The 12,232-nt window shown below is 39.0% G+C and overlaps 1 protein-coding gene across 1 annotated transcript in view; it reads right to left on the reverse strand.

Annotated features, from left to right (window-relative positions):
* The window catches only part of HERC2 (HECT and RLD domain containing E3 ubiquitin protein ligase 2), a 262,633-nt gene that overhangs the window by 43,395 nt on the left and 207,006 nt on the right, over positions 1-12,232 (reverse strand). The window contains exons 57-58 of the mRNA XM_040493913.1: positions 8,762-8,953; positions 5,669-5,822 (exon numbers count right to left, since the gene is read on the reverse strand). Of these exons, the coding sequence (XP_040349847.1) occupies positions 5,669-5,822; positions 8,762-8,953 (346 nt within the window). The remainder of the gene's footprint in view (positions 1-5,668; positions 5,823-8,761; positions 8,954-12,232) is intronic.

Genomic DNA, 12,232 nt, shown 5'->3' on the forward strand with positions numbered 1-12,232 from the left:
GTCAGAATGGATAAAAAACAAAACAAACAAAAAAACAGGACCTATCTATATGCTGCCTACAAGAGACTCATTTCAGACCTAAAGACACCTGCACACTAGGGGGGGCGGGGGGAAGAAACACTTATCATATAAATGGATGTCAAAAGAAAGCCAAAGTGGCAATACTTATATCAGATAAAGTAGATTTTAAAACAAAGACTGTAACAACATACCAAGAAAGGCACATTACAATAATAAAGAGGACACTCCACCAAAAAGATATAACAACTGTAAATATTTATGCACTCAATACAGGAATACTGAAATACATAAAATAGTTAATAACAAACATAAAGAAACTAATTGAAAGTAACATACTAATAGTAGGAGATTTTAACACGCCACTTACACTGATGGACAGATCATCCAAACAGAAAACCAACAAGGAAACAGTGGCTTTGAATGACACACTGCCAGATGAATTTAACACACATATTCAGAACATTCCATTCAAAAACAGCAGAATACATGTTCTTTTCAGGAGGGCACAGAACATCCTCCAAAATAGATCACGGAGTAGTCCACAAAACAAGCCTTGACAAATTCAAGAAAATCAAAGCCATACCATGCATCTTTTCTAATCACAACATTATGAAACTAGAAATCAATTATAGGAAAAGTCTGGAAAACCACAAATACACAGAGGGTAAATAACATGCTACTGAAAAACAAATGGGTTAACCAAGAAATCAAAGAAGAAATCAAAAAGTACATGGAATCAGGGGCGCCTGGGTGGCTTAGCTGGTTAAGTATCCGACTCTGGATTTCAGCTCAGGTCATGAACTCACAGTTTGTGGGTTCAAGCCCCACATCTGACTCTGTGCTTACAGCATGGAGCCTGCTTGGGACTCTCTCTCTCTCTCTCTCTCTCTCTTTCTCTCTCTCTCTCTCTGCCCCTCCCTGCTCATGCTCACTCTCTCTCTCAAAATGAGTAAATAAACTTTGGGGGAAAAAAAGTACATGGAATCAAACAAAATGGTCCAAAACTTTTGGAATGCAGCAAAAATGTTCTAAGAGGTAAGTTTATAGCAACACAGGCCTACATGAAGAAAAAAGAAAAATTCACATAAACAACCTAACTTTACATTTAAAAGAGCTAGAAAAAGAACAACAAATGAAATGTAAAACCAGCAGAAGAAAGAAAATAATAAAGATTGGAACAGAAATAAATGATATAGAAACTAAAAAAAACAATAGAATAGATCAATAAAACCAGGAGCTAGTTCTTTGAAAAGATCAACAAAATTGATAAACCTCTAGCCAGACTCATCAAAGAAAAAAAAAAAAAGGAACTCCAATAAAAAAAAGTGACAAATGAAAGAGGAGAAATAACAACCAACACCACAAAAATATATAAAATTGTAAGGGAGGGGCACCTGGATGGCTCAGTCAGTTAAGCGTCCAACTTCAGCTCAGGTCATGATCTCAGGGTTCATGGGTTGGAGCCCCCGCATCAGGCTCTGTGCTGACAACTCAGAGCCTGGAGCCTGTTTCAGATTCTGTGTCTCCCTTTCTCTCTGCCCCTCCCCCACTCGCGCTCTGTCTCCCTCTGTCTCAAAAATAAATAAACAGTAAAAAAAATTTTTTTAATTGTAAGGGAATGTTATTAAAAACCATATGCCAAAAAATTAGACAACCTAGAAAAAAAATGGATAAATTCCTACAAACATATTACTCACCAAACCTGAAACAGGAAGAAATAGAAAATTTGAATAGCCCAATTACCAGCAAGGAGACTGAATCAGTAATCAAAAAACTCCCAACAAATATAAGTCCAGGACTAGACAGTTTCACAGGTGAACTCTGCCAAACATTTAAAAAAGAGTTAATACCTGTTCTTCTCAAACTATTCCAAAAAACAGAAGAGGAAGGAAAACTTCTAAGCTCATTCTATGGTGTCAGTATCACCCTGATACCAAAACCAGATAAAGACACCACATAAAAAAAGAGAACTACAGGTCAATATCTCTGATAAACATAGATGCAAAAATCCTAAAAAAGTAGCAAAACCAAATTAGCAAAAAATTAGCAAACCAAATTCAACATTACATTAAAAAAACCATTCACCACAAAAAATGGGATTTATTCTGAGGATGCAAGCATGGTTCCACATTCACAAATTCATCAACATGATATATAAACCATATGATCATTTCAACAGACTCAGAAAAAACACCTGAAAAAGTACAACACCCATCCATGCTAAAAGCTCTCAAAAAAGTAGGTTTAGAGGGAACATACCTCAGCATAACTAAGACCATATACGAAAAACCCACATCGAACATCATACTCAATGAGGAAATACTGAGAGCTTTTCCCCTAAAGTCAGGAATAAGACAAGAATGTCCACTTTCACCACTTTTATTCAACATAGTACTGGAAGTCCTAGCCACAGCATTCAGAAAACAAAAAGACATAAAAGGTATTCAAATGGGCAAGAAAAAAAAGCAAAACTTTCTGATTTGCAGATGACATGATATTTCACATAGAAAACTCTAAAGACTCCACCAAAAAAACTACTAGAACTAATAAATAAGTTCAGTAAAATCACAGGATACAAAATTAATGTGCAGAAATCTGTTGCATTTCTATACATTAATAATGAAGCAAAAGAAAGAGAAATTTAAAAAAAAATCCCATTTACAATTGCACCCAAAATAATAAGATACCTAGGAATAAACCTAAGCAAAAAGGTGAAAGACCTGTACTGTGAAAACTATAAAACACTGACAAAAGAAACTGAAGACACAAAGAAATGGAAAGATGTTCCATGCTCATGAATTGGAAGAACAAATATTGTTAAAATATTTATACTACCCAAAGCAATCTACACGTTTAATGCAATCCCTATCCAAAGACCAATAGCATTTTTCACAGAGCTAGAACAAACAATCCTAAAATTTATATGGAACCACAAAAGACTTTGAATAGCCAAAGCAACCTTGAAAAAGAAAGGCAAAAATGGAGGCATCACAATTCCGGACTTCAAGTTTTATTACCAAGCTGGAGTGGGACACCTGGGTGGCTCAGTCAGTTAAGCATCCAACTTCAGCTCAGGTCATGATTTCACAGCTCATGAGTTCAAGTCCTTCATTGGACTCTGTGCTGACAGCTCAGAGCCTGGAGCCTGCTTCATATTCTGTGTCTCCCTCTCTCTGTGACCCTCCCCCACTCACACTTGGTCTCTTTCAAAAACAAACATTAAAAAAAAATTTAAATACAGACTAAATTAGAAAGGGCATAAGAGTAAATGAACACAAATAGATGATGCTTTAAAACAAACAGAAGGAGGAAAAGAAGAAAAAGAGAAAGGTAGGAAGTATGTGAGAGGCAATAGTTAACATGGAGTCTAAAAGGTATCTAATACACGATGATGATCACGGGTCCATGAAAGAGGGCTAAGGGATTACAAACAGTACAAACTGTAACACAACAGGTCTGCACTGCAGGTCTGAAACTGCATTTTAAAGGAACATACCACCTATCTGTGAATACCGCCTATAATAACCATTTGAAAACATATTCTAGTAAAATTACTGAAACAAAGCACAATACATAAGTGGAAAAACAGATTACCACCATCACACTTTCACAGAGGAAGAATAGGTGATCCAAAAATTTACTACCAAGAAAACCTAACTTTCAAGTTTGAGCACAAACTGTCATGGACAAGCCAATCCCAGGGCTACTATCCTGAGCCCACTGAAGAATTGACTAAAGTGTGAGCTTCAGTCAATCATAATGAAAAAAGAGATAGGGCCCCTGGATGGCTCAGTCAGTTGAGCGACCAACTCTTGATTTAAGCTCAGGTCATGGCATGGTTCATGAGATTTAGCCCCATGATGTGCTCTAAGCTGACAGCACAGAGCCTGCTTGGGATTCTCTCTCTCCCTCTCTCTCTGCCCCTCCCTTGCTTACACACTCTCTCTCTCCCTCTCAAAATGAATAAATATTTTTAAAAAAGAGAGAGAGACAAAGGACTAGAAGTGAGCATTAACAGAGTAAAAATAAAACTAAATGAAGATTGAATAGAAGTACGGTATGTAATGGTTATTATGCTCTGGTAGATACAGTATAATCACGTTTTAATAAAGTTGGGAGAAGGAAGAGAGAATAAGCCAAAAATTTTTTTTGCTATTTCAGGAACTGTATTCATGTTTGCTTATATTAGATTTGAATCCTTAGTCTCTTGTTTCTGAAATGTGAAATAAAGCAAATGAATAATTTTGAGATATTATAATTCTGTCATCCCCTATCTAATCAAGATTTTCAGTATAGAAGAAAACACAGAAGTAATGTTAGAGGTTAATAGAAACCTTGCAGTTCTGAATTTGAATCCAATGTATCAGTATGAACTCAAAAGAAAGGGGACTGCCCAACCATTCATCCTACCTCTGTCTATTGAAAAGGTCTAGAAACAATGACAGCCCAGTAATCTAAAATGCCTTCTCCACTGAAAGACACCAAGGAAGATTCCAGGTAGGGGGCAGAAACTACATGACAAGCCCAAAGCATCTTGTTATACCAGACTGCATGGAGGTTATCAATGGATCACCAATGTCATTTCTGGAACAAATTGAAGAGGTTCCTGATATCTAGAGATGGGATAATTTGAGCTTCAACAGAATAATAGTCACAAGGGATTAAAGCCCATCATATATGTTTAAATCCATAAGTTCATAACAACATAAAAGAAAAAAAAATTCTGGTCACCTTCAAAGAATGATAGGGAATCAATTCATCCTCTTAAAAATATAAAGAGAAGAAAGCTTTTAATCCTGTCTTGCTTATGCAAACAGCACCCCTAGATAACTAACTAAAGGATGAGGGGAAATATCTCTTTATAAAGTATTCCAGCTAATAAACAGGAAAAGAATGGAACAATTAGAATAGCACCATTTTGCAACCCCCAATGGATTAATGGCCTCAGGCTCTGAGTATCAGTAGCTGCTGACATCACATAAGGAAAGACAAGCAGGCACAGGGACACAACCACCAATGGTCTTGCCAAAGGTCTGAACTACTTGGAACTCTGAATCAGGAGAAATTTGCAGAAAGACAAGGATCAAGAATAGGCTGAAGTGCAGCAGGAGTATGTAAATCTAGGCTGCAGGGAAGACCAATGGGTTAAAGGCTGAGGTTCCTCAACACATAGATTGTTGAAAAAAAGGAAAAAGAAAATCAAGGAAAGAACTCAATTTACAATAAGAAACTTAAAAGATAGAAACTATTAATTAGAAAGAGACTTAGAAGAGGGTACACACCTGGGTAACAGAAACTGCCCAGAAATACAAGTCAGCATTATCTCTAAGGGCGGGCAGCAATCACTTTAGTGGGGACACAAGAAGAGTTTCTGGAAACTGGCACAGGACTTCTTCTAGATCTGAGTTTTGGTGACTATGGCAACCACACCTGACAATCGTTAAGCTAAACATTCATTCTGCATGGTTTTCTGTATCATGTTTATTTTGAGAAAAAAAGTATTTTTAAAAAGTTGGGAAATAATTCTAAAGCAATTCTGTAGCTTCTTTTCTATAAAATGGTGTACTTCTGATACAATTATAGAAATGAAGCTATTCTATAGGCAGAGATTCTTCCCCCCTCCTCCCCCTAGGCCAGCGCTGAGTACCTGGTATCTTCACTGTTCCACTGGAGGAAGTGTCGTCTGTGTAGGGATGGCTACTCTCCACCACCACAGGCTGAGAGGACAAGCGACCACTCTGCGAGTCTGTGGCCACATCCTCCAACTCAGTGACACAGAGCTCCAGCAACATATCTGCCACCTGGGGGAGGAAGCAGAGACACGATCAGGGCACCAGGATAGGACTTCAGAATTTGATAAATCTAGTTTAAATAAGGGCTTGGTTCCCTCATCTATAAAATCAAGATAGCACAGACCTCAGAGGTGCTGTGAAGCTTGTAAGTAGCTGGGAGCTGCCTCACATACACAAGACACTCAATATGTACCAACCAATGAAAGTGTGATCACAACAGTTTTTTATACCAAGACAAGATTACTTCCTAGTGAGGAAAAATCTGCCTCAGGAACAAAAATATCCAGGGAAGGAGCAGAAAGGTGATAAAAATGACCAAGATCCTAGAAGTTACTGGGGTCAAACAGGAGGGGGCAGGAATAGATAGGAACAATCAAGCCACCCAGATCAAACAGCAGCATAATACCTGAAACAAACAGCTACAAGCACAAACATAAGTGGGATTTCCTTTGACCCAGGACATTAAGGGTCAGCCCCAATGCCATCTTCTCTGAACAATCCATAATGTCCTTATGTCATTTTTTTTAAGTTTATTTATTTTGAGAGAGAAAACACACACAGGGGAGGGGCAGAGAGAGAGGGTGGGAGAGAGAATCCCAAGCAGGCTTGCACTGTTAGCACAGAGCCCGATGCAGTTGTCAAACTTGTGAATAATGAGATTGTGACCTGAGCCAAAATCAAGAGTCAGACGCTTAACCAAGTGAGCCACCCAGGCTCCCCAATACTTATTTCATTTTAAAATTTTACTGATTCACACCATTGAAGTGGTAAATACTGGTGATTATAAACTCTTTGATTTCTATTTTTAAAAACAAATAAGAATATGTTATTGTAACAGTAAGAGCCTGAAAATTTTTGAAATTTAGAGAAAAAAACTATTGTGTATTCCATACTTTCCAGGAATAAATGATTTTTCTCCTCTATTTTTCCTCACATTTAGATAACAAATAGAGGGGCGCCTGGGTGGCGCAGTCGGTTAAGCGTCTGACTTCAGCCAGGTCACGATCTGGCGGTCCGTGAGTTCGAGCCCCGCGTCGGGCTCTGGGCTGACAGCTCAGAGCCTGGAGCCTGTTTCGGATTCTGTGTCTCCCTCTCTCTCTGCCCCTCCCCCGTTCATGCTCTGTCTCTCTCTGTCCCAAAAACAAATAAATGTTGAAAAAAAAAATTTAGATAACAAATAGATTAGCTTAGTAAATAGTTTTGTTAATGACAAACTAATATCACTGCTATCTAGGTAACAGGACTATAAATTCAGACATCTCTCTTTTAAGAGTCCCAAATATTAGGTTGGGGTGACACAGGACCAGCATCTTGCCCCTGACCAGGATAGTCTGAAGACAATCCTATGTTTGCTTCTGTTTCCCCTTAAACCTAGTGTGCATCACTGGGACACACATGTTGGGAGCATCAAACACCTACCACACAGTCCACCAGGAGTTTTCTGGGCTTCACAATCCTCCTCTGAAAATTCCATCACTCCCCCAGGAGAGGTCAACAAGAAGAGGGTGACACAGGCATCACAGATGTGGATTTTCCCTCAGAGCACTCAGGGTCCCATTTCTCCCACCCACCAGCAACCTGAGTGTCCACAGCCAGTGGACAATGTCTCAGAGCCTCAGTTTCCTCATCTGTAAACAGAGAACATCTACCATCTATACTGAGAATGCACTTACAACTGGGCCTGGCAGATATGTGTGTACTAAATATTGGGCATTATTACTTTAAATCCATGTCCTCATTCATATCCTTTCCTCTCACAAATGCAATAAACTTGTGAAAAAAACAAAAACACAAAAAAACAAGAAACAAAAAGCTTTTGCTTGTGGCAATTCATCTTGATTCAATCTCTCAGAATTGTGCCAAGTACCTTGCCTTAAAAAACTAGAAAGTAGGAAACCTACCTCTTGTTCTTCCTGAATACGATTAAGAAATAACAAGCCCAAAACCATTTAATTTACTAACTACCAAATCATTTACTATGTTTTCAAGACCACTCAACCACACTTAAGTATTTTCTCATTTGGGCGGCAGTGATACAAGGTCTAGAAAAACACAGGTTACATTTCTGTACAGAGTTCATGGCATCAGACTCCCTGATGTGGCCAGTTCTAAAAAGGCAGAAGACCATTGATAAATAAAAGAGTCGTTAGGAAGCCAAAAAGTGATGCTGACTTTATACCCTAAACTAGCCACACGTTTAAATTAAAGCTAAATAAAATGAAAACTTCAGTTCCTCAGGTGCACTAGTCATCAAGTGGTCAACAGGTACATGTGACTGGAAGCCACTATACCGGATGGCTCAGCTAGCCACCACAGTAGAAAATCCTGATGGACCCCATGTTACCAAATATTAAAACTATTTTAAAGCATAATAGATTAATGTACAGAAGAGTCCATAAATGGACCCAAATATATACAAGAATTTAAAATATGATTAAAATGTTTTTCAAATCATTGGGAAAAGGATGGATTTTTATTATTATTCAATAAATGGTTGTCAGACAACAAGTTTGCCATCTAGGAAAAAATAAAGTTGGATCCCTACATTATCCCTTATATCAAGATAAATCCCAGATGGCTCAAAAATGTAAATATAATAAATGAAATCATAAAAATAATTGGAAGAAACTTGGGAAATTTTCTTTAAATAATGTCACATAGGCAAGCAGTTTTTCAGCATAATACAAAATCCAGAAGCCATCAATGAAAAAAACTGGCAGATCCAACTTCATAAAAATCAGAAATTTCTAAATGGCAAAAAATACCAAAATGATGTCAGAAGGCACAGTGAGGACAACCACAGCACACAGGATAGAGAAAGGGCTTGTTTACAAGGAGTCCTTCTGAACTGCTATCTCCTAGAATAAAAGCAAGCACGAGAGAAGGTGTGATGTCAACAGTAGCATATCCCTCAGAGAGGAGCCCACGACACCCATCACATGGCTCACCTGTGGGTATGCGGTACCCATGCCAGACAGCACAGCTGACAGCACATCCCTGCCCTTGTCCCCTGCCCGGCTGCACACGGACAACTTCAGCAAGTCCACCATGACACGAGTGTCATCCGCAACGAGCAGACTAGTGAATTCATCCAAGGACTGAGGTTCTGGGCCTGTTGCTTTATTTTGGCTTTCAACATCCTAAAAAGTCCAACAATTAAAATGAGGAATGATACATTATGAAATAGTCACCAGTTTACCCACAAACTCAAAGAATACATGACTACTACTGATGAATAAGGGACTTTCTGAGGCCTTTAGCCTTTAAGAGCATGAAATGCCGGGTTAAGAAAGGACAGACCTCTAAAATTTCCACCACCATGTACTATGCTTTCAAGACCAATTAACTATTTTACAAAATACTGATAATATCTATAAAAAGGCATGCATAAACTATAAATAAATGACAATTTATACTGTGACCAAATTCGAATCATAGGTGGACGGCCTGGAATGAAGTCACAACATATACAATTTACCCCTCCCTGATTCATAAGATATGCTTGGGGATTTTCTATCAACTAAATTTGTACTTTTACATGTTTTGCCTACATTCTCTACATAACTCTTTCCTAGAATCTCTAAATCGCTTTAAAGTGACTTGTTGGCTGGCATGTAACACAGTATCCATTATCTCTTGTTCCTTGGGTACTTTGAAAATGAAAATAGATATTCTCCTCTTACTTCTCATTCACAGTATGTCAGTTAGAACATACCACACCTGTCATCATTTACCTCTCCCTCCTCTGTAGCAGGTGAAATGAGCCCCTTATTTGCCTGTGGCAGCCTCTGACCTTGTGAGGATGTCCCATCCAGGACTGCTGCCTCACAGCCTGCTATCCAACACCTAAGAGCCTCTTGGGGGTTGTAGTGGGGTGTGACTTATAGAAAGGAACAAGGAGCCATCAGAGGTGGGAAATCCCAGAGCTTCTGAACGTAGAGGGAATGGGAATCACTGAGACCCTGTGCTGAATGGGGGACAACACAGGACCTTCTAGTTCCCCAGGCAGAGTCTGGATCACTAGGGGAAGAACAAGATCCCAGATGTGCCTCTCCTTTTCTCTTCTGCTTTCTGGATCTCAGCAAAACTAGTGCCAACCTTTCCAGAAAAAGAAACGAGATAAAGGAAGCACAAGCCCCACATAGGAAACTTAAGGGAAATGTGACGTACCCAATGTGCAAATTCCACAGACTTAGGCCCTGGACACCATACTTCTCTGTGCTAGGAACACAGTTCCTCCCTTTAAAGAAATGGACCCTGCTCCTACCTCTGCATGGAGACCCAGAGAATCGTTAAGTGTAGTTCATCAGAAATGATGCCATTATAGAATCTCACTCACTGAAGAGCAGCAAAAGCATTCAGTGGAATATATTAACACGTGATTAATACTAACCTAATACTAATATGAAAATTATTTATTTACATTTATATTTTATGTTATTTATTTATTTATGACTCAAACCAAAACTGAAATGATAGGAATTTAGGGGTATAATCTGGTTAGTGCCTATGTCTCTTAAATAAACTGGTAGGAAAGAAATCCCTCTTCTACCTAAAAGCAAAAACTTTATATAATTCAGGATAATTTCTGCATTAAACCTTCACCATAGGAGATCATGAAGTATGAGAAGCTGAGTCTAGCCACCTAATTTATAAATGGCAATCTTTTTATTACCACAGATGGTTAAGAATAATTTCCATAGGACATATTTTTGCCAGTAGTAATAGAATAACAAATCAAGAGTTCCAAATGTAATTGAAAATAATGCATGTTAAGTAGGTGATGGGGATTAAGGAGTACACTTGTTTGATGAGCACTATCATTTATACCTAAAACTAATATTACACTGTTAACTAACTGGAATTTAAGTAAAAACTTAAAAAAAAAAAAAAAAAAGAGAACGCATGTTTGTCCCCAAAGAAGGAGGGAGAGAGTGTGAGCAGGGTAAGATAGCCAAGCATAGGGAGCACCTAAGTGGGGGTGGGGAGGGTGTCCACATGTGGGGGTGGCTGGTGTGACAGAATGGGTCCCTGCTTTGGCAAGCCAGCTTGGGAGGTGAGGGAGAGGTCACAAATCAAGCAGTTGAGCAGAAGTCAAACTGGTTTTGAGTATCAGAAGCTGTGCAGAGAAAAGCGGGTATCCATTGGGGATGACTTCTGGTTTTGAGTGTCAGGAGCTGTGTGGAGAAAAGGGGGTATCCATGTGGGGCAAGGTGTGGCAGCCAACGTGGGAGGCTGGCTACCTAAGAGGAAATAAGTAAACTGCCAATAATACGAATCAGGTTTCTCACTTTCAGAGAAGAGAGTTATAAATACAGAGGGGGAGAAAAGAAGAATGAATCCTGTGTTGGTATTAGAATTGATTGTACTGTTGTGAACCAGTGGTTTTCAAGATATGTAGGTATATAGTTAAATAAATATAAGAATACATATCTATTGTGTGTATATACATACACATACACATTTATTCCCTAGCTCTGTCCACTAAGAATGCTTGAGAACATCAACACCCCAACTTAAATGAGGACATGAAGGCCCAGATCTTGCCTTCTAAATGCCATTCTCCACTGAAAAGAACCAAGACTTCCTAGAGAAACATTTGATTTCTGGGCTGGAGGATAAATCATTTTGTTGAGACTAGAACTGTGTGTTGTGCCAGAAAGCAAGGAAACACGCAAAAAATGATGAGAACAGGTTAAAGGGACACATAAAATTCTACAAAATAGTTAAAGAAGAAGTAACACTAACCCTTCAAACTATTCTAAAAAAGAAACAGTAAAAAAGAACACTGTCCCAACTCATTCCACTAAGGCCAGTATTACTCAAATACACAAACCAGGCAGACATCATAAGAAAACTATAGATTAGTAGTATCCTTTATGAATACCAGCTATAAAAACCCTCAACAAAAGAGCAAATCAATTTTTTAATTTTTTTTTCAACGTTTTTATTTATTTTTGGGACAGAGAGAGACAGAGCATGAACGGGGGAGGGGCAGAGAGAGAGGGAGACACAGAATCAGAAACAGGCTCCAGGCTCTGAGCCATCAGCCCAGAGCCCGACGCGGGGCTCGAACTCACGGACCGCGAGATCGTGACCTGGCTGAAGTCGGACGCTTAACCAACTGCGCCACCCAGGTGCCCCAAGGATTATATACTTTAAATACAGAAAGGGAGAGAGCAAAGATAAATCCTGTGGTTGTTGGACGAAAACTGAAAATGGTTTTTGGTTTTTATTCTAAGCTGAAATAGTGGTTGGAACTACTCATGGTTTTGCTGGGGGTTTTCTCGTTTACTTATTTTGAGAGAGAGAGAGAGTGTGTACAAGCACATGCACAAGTGGGGGAGGGGTAGAGAGAGGGAGAGACAGAATCCTAAGCAGGCTCCAAGGTGCAATCACAGAGCCTGACATGGGGATCG

The sequence above is a fragment of the Herpailurus yagouaroundi genome, unplaced genomic scaffold (assembly GCF_014898765.1).
Source record: "Herpailurus yagouaroundi ecotype Mexico unplaced genomic scaffold, PumYag 185, whole genome shotgun sequence".
Classification (NCBI taxonomy): domain Eukaryota; kingdom Metazoa; phylum Chordata; class Mammalia; order Carnivora; family Felidae; genus Herpailurus; species Herpailurus yagouaroundi.